The sequence below is a fragment of the Entelurus aequoreus genome, linkage group LG08, assembly GCF_033978785.1.
Source record: "Entelurus aequoreus isolate RoL-2023_Sb linkage group LG08, RoL_Eaeq_v1.1, whole genome shotgun sequence".
NCBI lineage: Eukaryota > Metazoa > Chordata > Actinopteri > Syngnathiformes > Syngnathidae > Entelurus > Entelurus aequoreus.
Window position 1 is genome coordinate 79,471,113 of NC_084738.1, and position 22,881 is coordinate 79,493,993.

The 22,881-nt window shown below is 35.1% G+C and overlaps 1 protein-coding gene across 2 annotated transcripts in view; it reads right to left on the reverse strand.

Moving 5' to 3' along the window:
• The window catches only part of LOC133656318 (CAP-Gly domain-containing linker protein 1-like), a 60,555-nt gene that overhangs the window by 24,202 nt on the left and 13,472 nt on the right, over positions 1–22,881 (reverse strand). Inside the window, exons 6-14 of one of the 2 annotated variants that reach the window (XM_062057346.1) lie at positions 19,319–19,520; positions 19,043–19,240; positions 16,232–16,335; positions 16,062–16,122; positions 10,611–10,715; positions 3,561–3,722; positions 3,404–3,499; positions 2,987–3,035; positions 384–469 (exon numbers count right to left, since the gene is read on the reverse strand). In XM_062057346.1, coding sequence (XP_061913330.1) covers positions 384–469; positions 2,987–3,035; positions 3,404–3,499; positions 3,561–3,722; positions 10,611–10,715; positions 16,062–16,122; positions 16,232–16,335; positions 19,043–19,240; positions 19,319–19,520 — 1,063 coding nt within the window. The remainder of the gene's footprint in view (positions 1–383; positions 470–2,986; positions 3,036–3,403; positions 3,500–3,560; positions 3,723–10,610; positions 10,716–16,061; positions 16,123–16,231; positions 16,336–19,042; positions 19,241–19,318; positions 19,521–22,881) is intronic. The other variant, XM_062057347.1, reaches the window with a different exon arrangement.

Consider the following 22,881-nt stretch of genomic DNA (forward strand, 5'->3'; position numbering starts at 1 on the left):
TTTTCGTCGACAATTTCTTCGCTCTCTACAGCACAAATTTTTTATTTATTTTATTTTATTTATTCATCTATTTTTTTTATCGACGTAGGAAATAGATGATGGATGGAATTCCTTCTCTCTCTGCCGCACAAATATTTTTCAATTGTATTTAGTTTTTTAGCGACATAGAAAATGGATCTTTTTTTAAAATGTATTTATTTTCTTATATTTTTTATCCACAATTTCTTCACTCTCTGCAGCACTCATTTTTGACATTTGTCCAAAAACCCATCAATCCATTTTCTACCGCTTGTCCCTTTTGCTGTTTTTGAATATTCTAATATAGAAACTGCGAGGAAATATGAAGTTAGAAGTGAGTTAGCGGAGCGAAAATGTGATCCTACCTGAGTCAAGAGAGCTTTAAGTTCATTTTCCCTGCAGTGCCTCTCCTCCCTCAGCACCTCCATGTCCTTCTTCAGCTGCTCCACCTCTGACACACACAAGCACAACAAGCCGTCACAGCTGGGCTGACAGGTGAGCGCGCAGGTACAGGGGACAAAAGAAGTTACGGGTGGGGGCACAGGTAAGGTCGGCAAATGGTGGTGGTGGGTTGGATGCCAGTAAAGGTGACAGGTAGGATGGCAGGTGAGGAGATGTGATTTGTCAGTAACTGTGACAGGTGGACAGGTTTTCTGACATGTGAGGTTGCCAAGTGTATGACAGGTAAGGTGACAAGTAAGGTGAGATAGAAGGTTAAGTGTTGTGTGACAGGTAAGATGACAGGTAAGGTGACAAGTAAGGTGAGATAGAAGGTTAAGTGTTGTGTGACAGGTAAGATGACAGGTAAGGTGACAGGTAAGGTGAGATAGAAGGTTAAGTGTTGTGTGACAGGTAAGATGACAGGTAAGGTGAGATAGAAGGTTAAGTGTTGTGTGACAGGTAAGATGACAGGTAAGGTGAGATAGAAGGTTAAGTGTTGTGTGACAGGTAAGGAGACATGTAAGGTGGCAGGTGAGATAGAATGTTAAGTGTTGTGTGACAGGTAAGATGACAGGTAAGGTGGCAGGTGAGATAGGTTAAGTGTTGTGGCAGGTGAGGCGACAGCTAAGGTGGCCGGTAAGGTGGCAGGTGAGATAGAATGTTAAGTGTTCTGTGACAGGTAAGATGACAGGTGAGGTGACATGTAAGGTGATAGGTTAGGTTGCAGGTGAGATATGTTAAGTGTTGTGGCAAGTGAGGCGACAGGTAAGGTGACAACTAAAGTGGCCGGTAAGGTGGCAAGTGAGATAGAATGTTAAGTGTTGTGGCAGGTGAGGCGACAGGTAAGGTGACAGGTAAGGTGGTAGGTGAGATAGGTTAAGTGTTGTGGCAAGTGAGGCGACAGGTAAGGTGACAGCTAAGGTGGCAGGTGAGATAGAAGGTTAAGTGTTGTGGCAGATAAGGTGACAAGACAGGTGAGGTGACAGGTGATGTGGCAGGTGAGACAAAAGGTTAAATGTCGTGGTAGGTGAGGCGACAAGTAAGGTGGCAGGTAAGGTGGTAGGTGAGATACAAGGTTAAGTGTTGTGACAGGTAAGGTGGCAGGTGAGATAGGTTAAATGTTGTGGCAAATGAGGCGACAGCTGAGGTGGCAGGTAAGGTGACAGGTAAGGTGGTAGGTGAGATAGAAGGTTAAGTTTTGTGGCAGGTAAGGTGACAGGTAAAATGGCAGGTGAGGTGACAGGTGAGATAGAAGGTTAATAAATGTTGTGGCAGGTAAAGTGACAGGTGAGGTGGCAGGTAAATGTTGCGGCAGGTGAGGCAACAGGTAAGGTGACAAATAGAAGGTGTATAGGTAATGTGGCAGGTGAGGTGACAGGTGAGGTGGCAGGTAAAATAGAAGGTTAAGTTTTGTGGCAGGTGAGGCAACAGGTAAGGTGACAGCTAAGGTGGCAGGTGAGATAGAAGGTTAAGTGTTGTGGCAGATAAGGTGACAGACAGGTGAGGTGACAGGTGAGGTGGCAGGTGAGACAAAAGGTTAAATGTCGTGGTAGGTGAGGCGACAAGTAAGGTGGCAGGTAAGGTGGTAGGTGAGATACAAGGTTAAGTGTTGTGACAGGTAAGGTGGCAGGTGAGATAGGTTAAATGTTGTGGCAAATGAGGCGACAGCTGAGGTGGTAGGTAAGGTGGTAGGTGAGATAGAAGGTTAAGTTTTGTGGCAGGTAAGGTGACAGGTAAAATGGCAGGTGAGGTGACAGGTGAGATAGAAGGTTAATAAATGTTGTGGCAGGTAAAGTGACAGGTGAGGTGGCAGGTAAATGTTGCGGCAGGTGAGGCAACAGGTAAGGTGACAAATAGAAGGTGTATAGGTAATGTGGCAGGTGAGGTGACAGGTGAGGTGGCAGGTAAAATAGAAGGTTAAGTTTTGTGGCAGGTGAGGCGACAGGTAAGGTGACAGGTAAAATGGCAGGTGGGGTGACAGGTGAGATAGAAGGTTAATAAATGCTGTGGCAGGTAAAGTGACAGGTGAGGTGGCAGGTAAGGTGGTAGGTGAGATAGAAGGTTAAGTTTTGTGGCAGGTAAGGTGACAGGTAAAATGGCAGGTGAGGTGACAGGTGAGATAGAAGGTTAATAAATGTTGTGGCAGGTAAAGTGACAGGTGAGGTGGCAGGTAAATGTTGCGGCAGGTGAGGCAACAGGTAAGGTGACAAATAGAAGGTGTATAGGTAATGTGGCAGGTGAGGTGACAGGTGAGGTGGCAGGTAAAATAGAAGGTTAAGTTTTGTGGCAGGTGAGGCGACAGGTAAGGTGACAGGTAAAATGGCAGGTGGGGTGACAGGTGAGATAGAAGGTTAATAAATGCTGTGGCAGGTAAAGTGACAGGTGAGGTGGCAGGTAAATGTTGCGGCAGGTGAGGCAACAGGTAAGGTGACAAGTGAGATAGAAGGTGTATAGGTAATGTGGCAGGTAAGGTGACAGGTAAGATAGAAGGTCAAGTGTTGTGACAGGTGACATCTGGCATGTTCACCTTGCGTGGCCTTCAGCGTCCTGGTTCTGTCCTGGCCGGCCTGCTCCAGCTTGAGCGCGAGGAGACGAGAGAGAGGCATCAACATTTGATTGTGGGGGAAGCGCCGCTAACGAGGACACTTTGTTAACGAGGACACTTTGTTAACGAGGACACTTTGCTTACGAGGACAATTTGCTAACGAGGACACTTTGTTAACGAGCGCCAGCTAACTAAATCCAAAAAGCGTTGCTGTAAATGTCTGGCACGGCAGCAGATGAAAGTAAGCAAACAACATCCTTACACTTTCACTGAGCTGACATGTGCTGCCCCCAGTGGCAGGAAGTGGTACGCTGCTTTGACTCCATGTCATCAATGCTCTTTGCTCTGATGACATCATCTTTCTCCTCTTTACGCCACAGTCAATTATTCAGTTCTTACCAAGCTGCTGACTTGCTGCTGCAGAGACTCCTTGTCTTCCTGCACGGACCGCAGCTCCTTGTCCTTGGTCTCCAGGTCCACGCTCAGCTGGCTGATCTGCGGGGGACATCCAGGATGTACTTGAGCGCCTCGGCCAGCGGAGCGAGCGCCTCCTCACCTTCTTCTCCTGGGACTGCGCCTCGGCCCTGAGGCCGCTCATCTGCCGCTCCGACAGAGACACGGCGTCCTCCTTCTGCCGGGACGCCCGCAGTCGCAGCTGGAGGTCGGCCGCCTCCCGCTCCAGCTCCATGATGCGCGAGCGCTCAGACACCGTAGCCACCTGCGCCATTCACAGTCGTTAGCATTGCCGTTAGCGTTAGCCGCCGCCGGCTCGGACCCGAAATTGGCAAACAACAACGAGGTCCACGCGTCTTTAGCTAGGCGCTAACTTAGCACGAGGGTAGCAGCTTGTGGTGAACAATCATGTAGCTCATTGGACACACTGCAGTCGATTTTACAGTGAAAAACTGGAATTTTTGCGTAAAAATAACAGTGCTAGCGTTTTTCCATTTACAGTAATGCACTGTAAAAACAATGGCTAAAAACTTTACGGTGAAAAAATTTAAGTTTAGTGTAAAAATAGCCATTTAAAGTAATGCACTGAAAAAAGGAAAAAAGATTTTACAGTAAAAAAAAATTAATTTTACCGTAAAAATAACAGTGCTACCGTTGTTCCATTTAAAGTAATGCACTGTAAAAATTACTAAAACTTTTACGTTGAAAAACTACCGTTTTTTCATTTACAGTAATAAAATATATAATATTTATATATTATATATATGTATGTATATATATTTTTATATATAAATATTTATATTATTTACAGTAATGCACTGTAAAACAACAGCTAAAGATTTGACATTTACAGTAATGTACTGTAAAATCAACGACTAAAGATTTCACCAGGAAAAACTGGGATTTGACCGTAAAAATAACAGTGCTGCCATTTTTCCATTTACAGTAATGCACTGTAAAAATGACCAAAAATTTACGGTGAAAAACTGGAATTTTTGCCTAAAAATAACAGTGCTAGCGTTTTTCCATTTACAGTAATGCACTGTAAAAACAATGGCTAAAAATTTTACGGTGAAAAAATGTAAGTTTAGTGTAAAAATAGCCATTTAAAGTAATGCACTGAAAAAAGGAAAAAAGATTTTACAGTAAAAAAAATTCAATTTTACCGTAAAAATAACAGTGCTACCGTTGTTCCATTTAAAGTAATGCACTGTAAAAATGACTAAAACTTTTACGTTGAAAAACTGTACCGTTTTTTCATTTACAGTAATAATATATATAATATTTATATATTATATATATATATATGTATGTATATATATTTTTATATATAAATATTTATATTATTTACAGTAATGCACTGTAAAACAACAGCTAAAGATTTGACATTTACAGTAATGTACTGTAAAATCAACGACTAAAGATTTCACCAGGAAAAACTGGAATTTGACCGTAAAAATAACAGTGCTACCATTTTTCCATTTACAGTAATGCACTGTAAAAATGACCAAAAATTTACGGTGAAAAACTGGAATTTTTGCCTAAAAATAACAGTGCTAGCGTTTTTCCATTTACAGTAATGCACTGTAAAAACAATGGCTAAACATTTTACGGTGAAAAAATTTAAGTTTAGTGTAAAAATAGCCATTTAAAGTAATGCACTGAAAAAAGGAAAAAAGATTTTACAGTAAAAAAAATTCAATTTTACCGTAAAAATAACAGTGCTACCGTTGTTCCATTTAAAGTAATGCACTGTAAAAATGACTAAAACTTTTACGTTGAAAAACTGTACCGTTTTTTCATTTACAGTAATAATATATATAATATTTATATATTATATATATATATATGTATGTATATATATTTTTATATATAAATATTTATATTATTTACAGTAATGCACTGTAAAACAACAGCTAAAGATTTGACATTTACAGTAATGTACTGTAAAATCAACGACTAAAGATTTCACCAGGAAAAACTGGAATTTGACCGTAAAAATAACAGTGCTACCATTTTTCCATTTACAGTAATGCACTGTAAAAATGACCAAAAATTTACGGTGAAAAACTGGAATTTTTGCCTAAAAATAACAGTGCTAGCGTTTTTCCATTTACAGTAATGCACTGTAAAAACAATGGCTAAACATTTTACGGTGAAAAAATTTAAGTTTAGTGTAAAAATAGCCATTTAAAGTAATGCACTGAAAAAAGGAAAAAAGATTTTACAGTAAAAAAAAATTAATTTTACCGTAAAAATAACAGTGCTACCGTTGTTCCATTTAAAGTAATGCACTGTAAAAATGACTAAAACTTTTACGTTGAAAAACTGGAATTTTTGCGTAAAAATAACAGTCGTACCGTTTTTTCATTTACAGTAATAATATATATAATATTTATATATTATATATATATATATGTATGTATATATATTTTTATATATAAATATTTATATTATTTACAGTAATGCACTGTTAAACAACAGCTAAAGATTTGACATTTACAGTAATGTACTGTAAAAATGACCAAAAATTTACGGTGAAAAACTGGAATTTTTGCTAAAAATAACAGTGCTACCGTTTTTCCATTTACAGTAATGCACTATAAAAACAACAAAAAATGTTACGGTGAAATTTTTTTTATTTTTGCATAAAAATAGCAGTGGTACCGTTTTTCCATTTACAGTAATGCACTGTAAAAACGACCAAAGATTTTACGGTGAAAATTATTAATTTTACCGTAAAAATAACAGTGCTACCGTTTTTCCATTTACAGTAATGCACTGTAAAAATGACCAAAAAATGTATGGTGAAAAACTGGAATTTTCGCGTAAAAATAAGTGGTACCGTTTTTCCATTTACAGTAATGCGCTGTAAAACAACAGCTAAAGATTTGACATTTACAGTAATGCACTGTAAAATCAACGACTAAAGTTTTCACCAGGAAAAACTGGAATTTGACCGTAAAAATAACGGTGCTACCGTTTTTCCATTTACAGTAATACACTGTAAAAACAATGGCTAAAAATTTTACGGTGAAAAAAATTTAAGTTTAGCGTAAAAATAGCAGTGGTACCGTTTTTCCTTTTACAGTAATGCACTGTAAAAACGACAAAAGATTTTACGGTGGAAAAATTACATTTTACCGTAAAAATAACAGTGGTACCGTTTTTCCATTTACAGTAATGCAATGTAAAAACAACAGCTAAAGACTTTCCATTTACGGTATAATGCACTGTAAAAACAACGACTAAAGATTTTACCCTGAAAATTTTGAATTTTACTGTAAAAATAACAGTGGTACGTTTTTCCATGTACAGTAATTCACTGTAAAGAATTTACAGTAAAAAAATGAAATTTTAGCATAAGAATTAACAGTCGTACCTTTTTTCCATTTATAGTAATGCACTGTAAAAACAACGCCAAAAAAATCTTACGTTAAAAAACTTCTGTTTTTCCATTTACAATAATGTACTGTAAAAACGGCTAAAAATTTTACGGTGAAAAACTGGAAGTTTAGCATAAAAAAACAGTGCTACGTTTTTCCATTTACAGTAATTCACTGTAAAAACAACGGTTAAAGAATTTACAGTGAAAAACTGGAATTTTAGCATAAAAATAACAGTCGTACCTTTTTTCCATTTATAGTAATGCACTGTAAAAACGACTAAAACTTTTACGTTGAAAAACTGGAATTTTAGCGTAAGAATAACAGTTGTACCGTTTTTCCATTTACAGTAATGCACTGTAAAAACAAACAGCTAAATATTTTCCATTTACAGTAATGAAGTGTAAAAACAACGACTAAATATTTTACTTAGAAAAAATTTAATTTTACAGTAAAAAACAGTGGTACTTTTTTTCCATTTAAAGTAATGTACTGTAAAAACAATGGCTAAAAATTTTACGGTGAAAAACTGGAAGTTTAGCATAAAAAAAAACAGTGCTAGGTTTTTCCATTTACAGTAATTCACTGTAAAAACAACGGTTAAAGAATTTACAGTGAAAAACTGGAATTTTAGGGTAAAAATAACAGTCGTACCTTTTTTCCATTTATAGTAATGCACTGTAAAAACAACGCCAAAAAATCTTACGTTGAAAAACTTCCGTTTTTCCATTTACAATAATGTACTGTAAAAACGGCAAAAAATTTTACGGTGAAAAACTGGAAGTTTAGCATAAAAAAACAGTGCTACGTTTTTCCATTTACAGTAATTCACTGTAAAAACAACGGTTAAAGAATTTACAGTGAAAAACTGGAATTTTAGCGTAAAAATAACAGTCGTACCTTTTTTCCATTTACAGTAACGCACTGTAAAAACAAACAGCTAAATATTTTCCATTTACAGTAATCAACTGTAAAAACAACGACTAAAGATTTTACTTAGAACATTTTTAATTTTACAGTAAAAATATCAGTGGTACTATTTTTCCATTTAAAGTAATGTACTGTAAAAACAATGGCTAAAAATTTTACGGTGAAAAACTGGAAGTTTAGCATAAAAAAAACAGTGCTACGTTTTTCCATTTACAGTAATTCACTGTAAAAACAACGGTTAACGACTAAAACTTTTACGTTGAAAAACTGGAATTTTAGCGTAAAAATAACAGTTGTACCGTTTTTCCATTTACAGTAATGCACTGTAAAAACAAACAGCTAAATATTTTCCATTTACAGTAATGAACTGTAAAAACAACGACTAAATATTTTACTCAGAAAAAATTTAATTTTACAGTAAAAATAACAGTTGTACTATTTTTCCATTCAAAGTAATGTACTGTAAAAACAATGGCTACAAATTTTACGGTGAAAAACTGGAAGTTTAGCATAAAAAAAACAGTGCTACGTTTTTCCATTTACAGTAATTCACTGTAAAAACAACGGTTTAAGAATTTACAGTGAAAAACTGGAATTTTAGCGTAAAAATAACAGTCGTACCTTTTTTCCATTTATAGTAATGCACTGTAAAAACGACTAAAACTTTTACGTTGAAAAACTGGAATTTTAGCGTAAGAATAACAGTTGTACCGTTTTTCCATTTACAGTAATGCACTGTAAAAACAAACAGCTAAATATTTTCCATTTACAGTAATGAACTGTAAAAACAACGACTGAATATTTTACTCAGAAAAAATTAAATTTTACAGTAAAAATAACAGTGGTACTTTTTTTCCATTTAAAGTAATGTACTGTAAAAACGATGGCTAAAAAATTTACGGTGAAAAACTGGAAGTTTAGCATAAAAAAAAAAACAGTGCTACGTTTTTCCATTTACAGTTTTTCACTGTAAAATCAACGGTTAAAGAATTTACAGTGAAAAACTGGAATTTTAGCGTAAAAATATCAGTCGTACCTTTTTTCCATTTATAGTAATGCACTGTAAAAACGACTAAAACTTTTACGTTGAAAAACTGGAATTTTAGCGTAAGAATAACAGTTGTACCGTTTTTCCATTTACAGTAATGCACTGTAAAAACAAACAGCTAAATATTTTCCATTTACAGTAATGAACTGTAAAAACAACGACTAAATATTTTACTTAGAAAAAATTAAATTTTACAGTAAAAATAACAGTGGTACTTTTTTTCCATTTAAAGTAATGTACTGTAAAAACGATGGCTAAAAAATTTACGGTGAAAAACTGGAAGTTTAGCATAAAAAAAAAACAGTGCTACATTTTTCCATTTACATTAATTCACTGTAAAATCAACGGTTAAAGAATTTACAGTGAAAAACTGGAATTTTAGCGTAAAAATAACAGTCGTACCTTTTTTCCATTTATAGTAATGCACTGTAAAAACAACGCCAAAAAATCTTACGTTGAAAAACTTCCGTTTTTCCATTTACAATAATGTACTGTAAAAACGGCTAAAAATTTTACGGTGAAAAACTGGAAGTTTAGCATAAAAAAACAGTGCTACGTTTTTCCATTTACAGTAATTCACTGTAAAAACAACGGTTAAAGAATCTACAGTGAAAAACTGGAATTTTAGCGTAAAAATAACAGTCGTACCTTTTTTCCATTTATAGTAATGCACTGTAAAAACGACTAAAACTTTTACGTTGAAAAACTGGAATTTTAGCGTAAAAATAACAGTTGTACCGTTTTTCCATTTACAGTAATGCACTGTAAAAACAAACAGCTAAATATTTTCCATTTACAGTAATGAACTGTGAAAACAACGACTAAAGATTTTACTTAGAAAAAATTTAATTTTACAGTAAAAATAACAGTTGTACCATTTTTCCATTTAAAGTAATGTACTGTAAAAACAATGGCTAAAAATTTTACGGTGAAAAACTGGAAGTTTAGCATAAAAAAAAACAGTGCTACGTTTTTCCATTTACAGTAATTCACTGTAAAAACAACGGTGAAAGAATTTACAGTGAAAAACTGGAATTTTAGCGTAAAAATAACAGTCGTACCTTTTTTCCATTTATAGTAATGCACTGTAAAAACGACTAAATATGTTACGTTGAAAAACTGGAATTTTAGCGTAAAAATAACAGTCGTACCTTTTTTCCATTTATAGTAATGCACTGTCAAAACGACTAAATATGTTACGTTGAAAAACTGGAATTTTAGCGAAGAAATAACAGTTGTACCGTTTTACCATTTACAGTAATGCACTGTAAAAACAAACAGCTAAATATTTTTCATTTACAGTAATGAACTTTAAAAACAACGACTAAAGATTTTACTTAGAACAATTTTAATTTTACTGTAAAAATAACAGTGGTACTATTTTTCCATTTACAGTAATGTACTGTAAAAACAATGGCTAAAAATTTTACGGTGAAAAACTGGAAGTTTCAGCGTAAAAATAACAGTCGTACCTTTTTTCCATTTATAGTAATGCACTGTAAAAGCGACTAAAAATTTTACGTAGAAAAATTGGAATTTTAGCGTAAAAATAACAGTAAAACATCAATTTTTGACTGCAAAATACATCTATTTTTTACAGTGCACTACATTAAGTACAATACAATGACGCATACCACTTTTTTTTTTTTCACCACAGCGCCATCTGCTGGAGCTGGCGTGTCACTACCCCAACACGCGTGTGTGTGTGTGTGTGTGTGTGTGTGTGTGTGTGTGTGTGTGTGTGTGTGTGGTTGTTGACTAAAACGCCGCCACGGGACCGCCACATTACCCGAGTGTCCTCTAAATCCCGCTGGAGTTTTTCCGCTTTGGCCTTTTCAAAGAGCAAACTCTGCTCCAGCTCCTTAATGTGGGCGAGCTCCAGGCGGGTCTGCGTCTGTTAGTGGCAGACAGCGGCGAGAGAGAGAGAGAGAGAGAGACATGGCTGACATGCAGGCTTTGTGACGCGTGCACGCAAACACACACACACACACACACACACACACACACACACACAAACAAGCCAAGATGCTTTTTGAACGTGGGACAGGACTGAGTGAGCAAGATTTAGCGGTTAGTGCTAGCGGCCAACTTAGCGCTGAGGAGAGGAGATAAAAGCGAGCAAGGAGACAGAAGCGAAAGGACGTGCGCGTGTCTTCAGGCATCAGAAGACTTCACCACTCACTCGCAGAGAGACTGAGTCAGCGTAGCAAGCTGGTTAGACCAGGGCTGTCCAAACTTTTGGACCTGGGGGCCGCATAGGGCTAAAAAATGTGGTTCAAGTAATGCTGCGCTTAATTTCATGCAAAAGTCATAGACCTGAATTAGTCACGTTGTCCACTAGATAGCAACATAAGGTCATTGAGCTGTATACAGCTAATACATATATATGTGTATATATTATATTAATATACTGGATACATCATTGGAATAAATGAGTATGTACAAGTTTGACTCCCACTTTGTTTACTGCCGTGACAACAACTTTAAAGTTTTGCAATCAATCAGAAATATCAAGCAGCTTAAAGGCCTACTGAAAGCCACTACTAGCGACCACGCAGTCTGATAGTTTATACATCAATGATGAAATCTTAACATTCAGGCATGTGATTTGACCACAATGAAAAAGACTGAAAACATTTCCGGGGGTCTGGGGGACGAAGGCCCCCAGCCAAGTCCAGGTTTTCCAGAAGCTCCTGGTTTTTCACCAATTTAACATGCTAAAATGAACAAAGACAGCACCATTTGAAGAAAATATTTTAGTGTTTAAAGACATGAAAACATCATTAATAGAACATACATAACCCAATTATCCTAATGAATCACTGTATATGGTTCAGTCCCAACAGTATTTAGTCACTAATATTTACATCTTGTGTTCATTTCACATCCACAGGTGTCACATTGATCAGTGTTATTATCTAGAGCAGGGGTCACCAACCTTTTTGAAAGCAAGAGCTACTTCTTGGGTACTGGTTAATGCGAAGGGCTACCAGTTTGATACACACTTAAATAAATTGCCAGAAATAGCCAATTTGCTCAATTTACCTTTAACTCTATGTTATTATTAATAATTAATGATATTTACACTTAATTGAACGGTTTAAAAGAGGAGAAAACACGAAAAAAATGACAATTCAATTTTGACATAGTTTATCTTCAATTTCGACTCTTTAAAATTCAAAATTCAACCGAAAAAAAGAAGAGAAAAACTAGCTAATTCGAATCTTTTTGAAAAAATTAAAAAAAGAATTTATGGAACATCATTAGTAATTTTTCCTGATTAAGATTAATTTCAAAATTTTGATGACATGTTTTAAATAGGTTAAAATCCAATCTACACTTTGTTAGAATATATAACAAATAGGACCAAGCTATATTTCTAACAAAGACAAATCATTATTTCTTCTAGATTTTCCAGAACAAAAATTTTAAAAGAAATTCAAAAGACTTTGAAATAAGATTCAAATTTGATTCTACGGATTTTCTAGATTTGCCAGAATACCTTTTTTTAATTTTAATCATAATAAGTTTGAAGAAATATTTCACAAATATTCTTCGTCGAAAAAACAGAAGCTAAAATGAAGAATTAAATTAAAATGTATTTATTATTCTTTACAATAAAAAAAATTTTTTTACTTGAACATTGATTTAAATTGTCAGGAAAGAAGAGGAAGGAATTTAAAAGGTAAAAAGGTGTATGTTTAAAAATCCTTAAATCATTTTTAAGGTTGTATTTTTTCTCTAAAATTGTCTTTCTGAAAGTTATAAAAAACAAAGTAAAAAATTATTGAATTTATTTAAACAAGTGAAGACCAAGTCTTTAAAATATTTTCTTGGATTTTCAAATTCTATTTGAGTTTTGTCTCTCTTAGAATTAAAAATGTCGGGCAAAGCGAGACCAGCTTGCTAGTAAATAAATACTATTTAAAAAATAGAGGCAGCTCACTGGTTAGTGCTGCTATTTGAGCTATTTTTAGAACAGGCCAGCGGGCTACTCATCTGGTCCTTACGGGCTACCTGGTGCCCGCGGGCACCGCGTTGGTGACCCCTGATCTACAGTTTATTTACAGTATTACCACATAATTAGTCAGATATTGTATATATGGGGTAAAAAAATTATCAGTGGTGTAACAGGTTTGCCAAGATTTATTATTATACAAAATATATTTTAAAGTTAAGACTATTACATGATATATGCTATCAGAAAGCAGCATTAATTGTAAAATACATAACCACTAATAACAATTCACAGTTTTAATGTACATGCCCAATTGCCTACAAGTTTAGTTATAAATATATCAAAATACCAAATGTAAACATTTAATTATTTTTGCCAAAATAGGATATACATTTATGAAAATAATTAAAGATGTTTAGTATTGTTTACTCATATTTGAAAATAGGAAATAATAATAATGTGAGGACACTGACATATTGCATGAAACAAGTGTGAAAATATTGACCTTCAAGATTGTTACACCACTGACAATAGTTTCAAGAGACTACATAAGAACTTAATATTACAAAATAGTATTATATGCAAATTTATTTCAAATAAATTGTTAACTGGAATCAATAATGCGACTCTTTGAATTTCTGTAATTTCATAATATATTTTCACGTGGCTTTTTATTTTTAGAAAAAAATATTTATATTTCGCAAAGCAATAATTGGTTAATATTTCAAACAAACATGCGTATTTCGCAAGCAAATATATTTTAGCTTACCTCATTATTAACAACCCTGTCTGCAACTGAAGTGGGTTGTTTGGGTGGATCTTTCCTCTCGATGTAAACAAAGGATGAAGTCCGTAAGGTTTGCTCACTTTCGGTTGACATCCAAAAGTACCAGCTAGTGAAAAGTTGTTTTTTCTTGCTTCAAGTTGTTTCATGTTTTTGGCGTTTCGCATGTACTTCCAAAGCCTTGAAACCTTGTGATCCATAGTCAATATCATCATGACACCACATGCACAAAACCTTTCCGGGACGATCGATTTTCCGAATAAAATCACCGAACAAAGTCGTAATTTCTTTCTTCCCAACAGTATCAGTGATTTCCCTTTCCATCCAGTCCCATTGAAACTTATTTTTGACATGTTTATCAATTTCTTTTACTCGTAAAGCGTCCTTTCTCTCAAGAAGCGACATCGTTTACATATGGAAAATGGCGGTAATAACCATTATGAATGATGACGTTATTAACGTCATCATTCATAACAGATGTCCTGATTGGTCACAAGGAACATATCGACCAATCAGCTACGGCGTAATATAAACTACGTCTCGAATCTTGATTTAGGGTCGGAAAAAAAAACAGGAAAACGGGAGATAATTTTTTTTTTTTCCCCCGAGATTAAAAAAGACGGAATTCCAACTTTAGACGGAAAAATCACATGCCTGAACATTGCAACACATGCCAATACGGCCGGGTTAACTTATAAAGTGCAATTTTAAATTTCCCGCTAAACTTTCGGTTGAAAACGTCTCGGTATGATGACGTATGCGCGTGACGTCAATGGTTTAAACGGAAGTATTCAGACACATTGTATCCAATACAAAAAGCTCTGTTTTCATCTCAAAATTCCACAGTATTCTGGACATCTGTGTTGGTGAATCTTTTGCAATTTGTTTAATGAACAATGGAGACTGCAAAGAAGAAAGTTGTAGGTGGGATCGGTGTATTAGCGGCGGACTACAGCAACACAACCAGGAGGACTTTGAGATGGATAGCAGACGCGCTATCCGACGCTAGCCGCCGACAGCATCTATGATCGGGTGAAGTCCTTCGTCGCGCCGTCGATCGCTGGAACGCAGGTGAGCACGGGTGTTGATGAGCAGATGAAGGCTGGCTGGCGTAGGTGGATAGCTAATGTTTTTAGCATAGCTCTGTGAGGTCCCGTTGCTAAGTTAGCTTCAATGGCGTCGTTAGCAACAGCATTGTTAAGCTTCGCCAGGCTGGAAAGCATTAACCGTGTAGTTACATGTCCATGGTTTAATAGTATTGTTGATTTTCTGTCTATCCTTCCAGTCAGGGGTTTATGTCTTTTGTTTCTATCTGCATTTAAGCACGATGCTATCACGTTAGCTCCGTAGCTAAAGAGCTTCGCCGATGTATTGTCGTGGAGATAAAAGTCACTGTGAATGTCCATTTCGCGTTCTCGACTCTCATTTTCAAGAGGATATAGTATCCGAGGTGGTTTAAAATACAAATCCGTAATCCACAATAGAAAAAGGAGAAAGTGTGGAATCCAATGAGCCAGCTTGTACCTAAGTTACGGTCAGAGCGAAAAAAGACATGTCCTGCACTGCACTCTAGTCCTTCACTCTCACGTCCCTCATCCACAAATCTTTCATCCTCGCTCAAATTAACGGGGTAATCGTCGCTTTCTCGGTCCGAATCGCTCTCGCTGCATTGAAAACGATAGGAAAATGTGAGGAGCCTTTCAACTGACAACGTCACACTACTTCCGGTACAGGCAAGGCTTTTTTTTTATCAGCGACCAAAAGTTGCGAACTTTATCGTCGACGTTCTCTACTAAATCCTTTCAGCAAAAATATGGCAATATCGCGAAATGATCAAGTATGACACATAGAATGGATCTGCTATCCCCGTTTAAATAAAAAAAATTCATTTCAGTAGGCCTTTAAATGCACCAAACATGGAGAATGTTTAGCATTTTTCCCCCTCATGCGTTGTAATTAATTTAAATGGGTGCAATTTTGATTATTTTTTAATAGTGCATGGGTGTTTCATAAAAATAATAATATCCACAAAGTTCAGTGAACTGGATTTGTTTCACCATAACTAGGGAAGGTTGTTTGCATTGGGTCATATAGGTATATTCTGTGCCTAATTTCATGCAAAGTTGTCCACTAACAGCGAAATTGTCAAGATTTTTAAAACGAATGCAATCTCCCCTAAACTCATTGCGTCTCGTGGGGCATAGTTTGGACACCCCTTGGTTAGACCACCACAACGTACCCCAGAGGGCGTCCCTCCACCTGTGCTACTGTATCCTGCATGTGCAATTAAAGTGTCTCAATGTCTTAGTTGCACTGGAGAAGAACTGGAGAGCATCTTTGGTGTTAAGTAAGGAGCTTGTGGATACGAAAAAAAAAGAGAGCACCGGCTTGATTCATGTTTAACGAGCCCCCCCGCCCCCCCCTTTTTTTTAATAGAATTCATAAAAAATCCACCAGGGTGATAAATGAGTGAGAGCCAGCGAGCTTATGTAAGTTACCTCAAGATCGCCTTTGGTGATGCACGCCTCTTCCACACGGAACTGCAGGTCTTCCACTTTCCTGTCACACACGCACACGCACACACACACACACACACACACACACGCACGCACGTTTAATAAGACATGCAAAATAGGCCAAATTTGAGTTTCTCTGGCAAAGCACTCGCCTCCTCTCCTCCTCCAGCTGGTTCAGCAGCTCCACCTTGTCGCGGTCGGCTGCTTCCACCATGGACCTCAGCTGGTCCAGCTTGGCCTCCGTCTCCATGGCGTACTGTCACACGCATACATATTGTTATGAAGGTGTCTGTTACTACATTATATATATACTTGCAGTGTGTATATTGTACATATTACATATTGTTATGAAGGTGTCTGTTACTACGTTATATATATACTTGCAGTGTGTATATTGTACATATTACATATTGTTATGAAGGTGTCTGTTACTACATTATATATATACTTGCAGTGTGTATATTGTACATATTACATATTGTTATGAAGGTGTCTGTTACTACATTATATATATACTTGCAGTGTGTATATTGTACATATTACATATTGTTATGAAGGTGTCTGTTACTACATTATATATATACTTGCAGTGTGTATATTGTACATATTACATATTGTTATGAAGGTGTCTGTTACTACATTATATATATACTTGCAGTGTGTATATTGTACATATTACATATTGTTATGGAAAAAAAGTTGAAACCATAACTAAAAATGATAGATCAAATATAGCAGTTAAGATTGTCAAAGGGTGATACAACAGTTAAAAATGACACCTTTACCCATAATGCATTGGTACATTACTACATTTTATGGCTACATTCAAGGATAAATCTGTTTTTTTTCTTCATAATAAAGTATAATACCTGATTGTATGGAATATTTACTTGCAAACAGGCTAAGTTTTAGGCGGAAAAAAAGTTGATACCATAACTTAAAATGATTGATCAAATATGGCAGTTAAGTTAAAAATAACATCTGTACCCATGATGCATTGGTGTGACAATACTCCATTTTTTTGGCTAGTTTCGGGGATAAATCAATGTTTTTTTTCTTTACAATAAAGTATAATACCTGATTGTATGGAGTATTTACTTACAAACAGGCTCACTGATTGAATGGAATATTTACTTGCAAACAAGCTCACTTTTAGGAGGGAAAAAGTTGAAACAGCAACTAAGAATGATTGATTAAATATAGCAGTTGAGATGGTCAGGCAGTGATACAACAGTTAAAAATGACACCTGTACCCATGATGTATTGGTACAACATCACTACATTTTTTTGGCTAGTTTCGGGGATAAATCAATGTTTTTTTTCTTTACAATAAAGTGTAATACCTGATTGTATGGAATATTTACTTGCAAACAGGCTTACTTTTTAGGGGTGAAAAAAAATTGAACCCATAACTAAGAATGATTGATCAAATATGTTGTCAAAGAGTGATTCAGCAGTTAAACTTGACACCTGTACCCAAAATGCATTGGTGCGACAATACCACATTTTTAGGCTAGCTTCGGGTGATGAATCAATGTTTTTTTCTTTACAATAAAATATAATACCTGATTGTATGGAATATTTACTTGCAAACAGGCTCAGTTTTAGGGGGAAAAAAAGTTGAAACCATAACTAAAAATGATTGATCAAATATTGCAGTTAAGTTAAAAATGACATCTGTACCTATGATGCATTGGTGCGACAATACTCCATTTTTGGCTAGTTTCGGGGATAAATCAATATTTTTTTCTTTACAATAAAGTATAATACCTGATTGTATGGAATATTTACTTGCAAATAGGCTCACTTAGAGGAAAAAAAGTTGAAACTGTAACTAAGAATAATTGATCAAATATAGCAGTTAAGTTTGTCAGGGAGTCATTCAACAAGTAAACATGACACCTATACCCATAATGCATTAGTGCAACAACACTACGTTCTTTGATTAGTTTCAGGGATAAATCACTGTTTTTTTCCCTTATAATAAAGAATAATACCTGATTGTATGAAATAGTTACTTAAAAACAGGCTCACTTAGAGGAGGATAAAAAGTTGAAACCATAACTAAGAATGATTGATCAAATATAGCAGTTAATTTATTCAATGGGTAAAAAAGACACCTCTACCCATAATGCATTGGTGCAACAACCCTGCGTTCTTTGATTAGTTTTGGGGATAAATCAATGTTATTTTCCTTATAATAAAGAATAATACCTGATTGTATGGAATATTTACTTGCAAACAGGCTCAGTTTTAGGCGGAAAAAAAGTTGATACCATAACTAAAAATGATTGATCAAATATAGCAGTTAAGTTAATAATGACATCTGTACCCATGATGCATTGGTGCGACAATACTCCATTTTTTTTGGCTAGTTTCGGGGATAAATCAATGTGTTTTTTTCTTAACAATAAAGTATAATACCTGATTGTATGGAATATTTACTTGCAAAAAAGGCTCACTTAGAGGAAAAAAAGTTGAAACTGTAACTAGGAATAATTGATCAAATATAGCAGTTAAGTTTGTCAGGGAGTCATTCAACAAGTAAACATGACACCTATACCCATAACGCATTGGTGCAAGAACACTGCGTTCTTTGATTAGTTTTGGGGATAAATAAATGTTTATTTCCTTATAATAAAGAATATATGCCTTTTATGGAATATTTACTTGCAAACAGGCTCACTTTATAGGGAAAAAAAAGTTGAAACCGTAACTAAGAATGATTGATCAAATTTAAACTCAAATCTTTCATCCTGGTTTATATCTGCATTTTTTAATCTGCTGCAGCTAACCTATGCTAAAATATTTTTTTCTTCTAAAATGTGACGGGTGGGGCTTTAATACTGGCAGGTTAGCAGTTCATAGAGTGGATTGTACGCCTGAGTCGTAAATTTACATTTAGGGGAGCCAAATACTTGAGAAGCAGCGTGTTCATCAGAGTATTTACGTCATCTATGTACCTGGTCTCTGCCCTTCCTCATGAGAAGCAGCTCCTGCTGCACCTCCCCGGCGTGGCTGGTGGCCTTGGCGACCTCGCATCGCTCCAGGTCACGCTCGCCCAGCAGCTGCTCGATGTGCTGCTGCTTCTCCTTCAGGGCCTCCTGCAGCGCCGTGGTGCCGGAGATCTTGCGGGCGTACCTGGCGGACGTCTCCGTCAGCTGAAGGAGAAAAGACAAGTTTCACGCGGGCGACCCGCCCCCGTCGTCGTCGCCCCGGCCCACGCCCGGACAACCTACCAGCCCCGCTCGGCTGGGCTTGCCGCTGACGGAGGAGGCGGTGGAGCTGATGGAGCTGATGGAGGAGGCGCTGGGGCTCCTCTTCAGGAGGGAGCGGCGCCGGGAGCCCTTGGCTTTGGTGGGCGTGGTGCAAGGGAAGCCGATGCGCGTCACCTTGTGGACGGGGGCGAAGAGGCCATACCTGGGCATGCACTGGAAGTACCTGGGCAGGAGGAGACGGGCAATTAGAGGAAAGCCCATTTCTGCCTCCAATATGACACTGAGTAAGTCCCACACCAGGTTTCTTTACAATGAGTCAGGGGACGTTTACCACAATCTTAAGGCGCGCTTCATTTGCTCACCTGAGCAACCTGGAGCCCTCACAAAAATGTAGGAAAATGGAAAAAGAGGGGGGGAAAATATATTTTTTTGTTTTAATACGGTTTCTGTAGGACAGAAGTGTCAAAGTTGTTTTCACTGAGGGCCACATTGCAGTTATGTTTGGCCCCAGAGGGCCGTTTCTAAAAGTGAATACTATTATTACACCATTTTGTATGCATTTTATTAATAGATTTAAATAAATTGACCTAAAAATGTAGTGTATATTACTGTAAATGGAAAAACAGTACTGCTGTTTTTTTGGTTAAAAAAAAGGCAGCTAAGTTGTTACAGTTTTAATGTAAAAAAAAATAAAAAATGCAATTTTACAGTAAAATTTTGGCACCTGAGCTGCCAGTTTTTTTGTTTTGTTTTTACCGCAAATCAAAAACTAAATTTTTCAATGTATTACTGTAAATGCCAAAACGGCACCAGCGTTTATTACAGTTAACAAAAGTACTGATTTTATGCATTTTTTTACTAGATTTAAAAAATACAAAAAAAACGTAAAAAAAATATGGTAAGTTGCAATAATTTCACCTCAAAATGTAGTGTATATTACTGTAAATGGAAAAACAGTACTGCTGTTTTAATGGTAAAAAAAGGAAGGCAGCTCAGTTGCCAGAATTTTACTGTAAATTGTTTTTTACTGTAAATCTTTAAAAAATGCAATTTGACAGTAAAATTTTGGGACCTGAGCTGCCAAAATTTTTTTATTACACATTTTTTATGCATTTTATTAGCAGATTTTTTAAAAACTAAAATGTCAAAAAATATGTTAAGTTGCAATAACATCACCTCAAAATGTAGTGTATATTACTGTAAATGGAAAAACAGTGCTGCTGTTTTTATGGTTAAAAAAAGGCAGCTTAGTTGCCAGAATTTTACTGTAAAATATACTTCTTTTTTTTTACTGTAAATAAAAAAAACTGCAATTTTACAGCAAACGTTTTGGCACTTGAGCTGCCAGTTTGTTTTTTATTACACATTTTTTAATGCATTTTATAAGTAGATTTTTTTTTTAACTAAAATGTAAAAAAAATACGGTAAGTTGCAATAATTTCACCTCAAAATGTAGTGTATATTACTGTAAATGAAAAAACAGTACTGCTGCTTTTATGGTAAAAAAAAAAGGCAGCTCAGTTGCCAGAATTTTACTGTAAAATTTACATTTGTTTTTTTACTGTAAATTAAAAAAAATTACATTTTACAGTAAAATTTTGGCACCTGAGCTGCCAGTTTTTTTTTTTACCGCAAATCAACAACTGTAGATTTTTCGGTGTATTACTGTAAATGCCAAAACGTCACCACAGTTTATTACACTAAAAAAAGTACTGTTTTTATGCATTTTTTTAACTAGATTTTAAAAAAACTGAAATGTAAAAAAAAAAAAGATAAGTTGCAATAATTTCACCAAAATGTAGTGTATATTACTGTAAATGTAATAACAGTACTGCTGTTTTTATGGTAAAAAAAAAGGCAGCCCAGTTGCCCGAATTTTACTGTAATTTGTTTTTTACTGTAAATAAAAAAAACTGCAATTTTACAGTAAAATATTGTCTCCTGAGCTGCCAGTTTAGTTTTTTTTTACCGCAAATCAACAAGTGTAGATTTTTTGTGTATTACTGTAAATGCCAAAACGGCACCACTGTTTATTACAGTAAAAAAGTACTGTTTTTATGCATTTTTTTTACTAATTTAAAAAAAACTGAAATGTAAAAAAAAAAAAAGATAAGTTGCAATAATTTCACCAAAATGTAGTGTATATTACTGTAAATGGAAAAACAGTACTGTTGTTCTTATGGTAAAAAAAAAAACAAGGCAGTTCTGTTGCCAGAATTTTACTGTAAAATTTACATTTGTTTTTTTTTACTGTAAATAAAAAAAAATGCAATTTTACAGTAAAATTTTTGGCACCTGAGCTGCCAGTTTGTTTTTTATTACACATTTTTTAATGCATTTTATTAGTAGATTTTTTTTTTAAACTAAAATGTAAAAAAAATATGATAAGTTGCAATAATTTCACCTCAAAATGTAGTGTATATTACTGTAAATGGAAAAAAAGTACTGCTGTTTTTATGGTTAAAAAAAGGCAGCTCAGTTGCCAGAATTTTACTGTAAAATTTACATTTGTTTTTTTACTGTAAATAAAAAAATAAAACATTTTACAGTAAAATTTTGGCACCTGAGCTGCCAGTTTTTTTTGTGTTTTTTTTACCGCAAATCAACAAGTGTAGATTTTTCGGTGTATTACTGTAAATGCCAAAACGGCACCACTGTTTATTACAGTAAAAAAAGTACTGTTTTTATGCATTTTTTTACTAGATTTAAAAAAAACTAAAATGTAAAAAAAAAAGATAAGTTGCAATAATTTCACCAAAATGTAGTGTATATTACTGTAAATGTAATAACAGTACTGCTGTAAAAAAAAGGCAGCTCAGTTGCCCGAATTTTACTGTAATTTGTTTTTTACTGTAAATAAAAAAAACTGCAATTTTACAGTAAAATTTTGGCTCCTGAGCTGCCAGTTTAGTTTTTTTTTCACCGCAAATCAACAACTGTAGATTTTTTGTGTATTACTGTAAATGCCAAAATGGCACCACAGTTTATTACAGTAAAAAAAAGTACTGTTTTTTATGCATTTTATTAGTAGACTTTTTTTTAAACTAAAATGTAGAAAAAAAAATATGGTAAGTTGCAATAATTTCCCCAAAATGTAGTGTATATTGCTGTCAATGCAACTGCTGTTTTTATGGTAAAAAAAAAAAAGGCAGCTCAGTTGCCAGAATTTTAAAGTAAAATGTACATTTGTTTTTTTACTGTAAATAAAAAAACAGCAATTTTACAGTAACATTTTGGCACCTGAGCTGCCAGTTTGTTTGTTTTTTTTTTTTTTTTTTTACAGCAAATCAACAAGTGTAGATTTTTCGGTGTATTACTGTTAATGTCAAAACGGCACCACAGTTTATTACAGTAAAAAAAGTACTGTTTTTTTATGCATTTTATTAGTAGATTTTTTTTTTTTTAAACTAAAATGTAAAAACAAATATGGTAAGTTGCAATAATTTCACAAAATGTAGTGTATATTACTGTAAATGGAAAAACACTACTGCTGTTTTTATGGTAAAAAAAAAAAAGGCAGTTCAGTGGCCAGAATTTTACTGTAAAATTTATATTTGTTTTTTTTAACTGTAAATTTTAAAAAA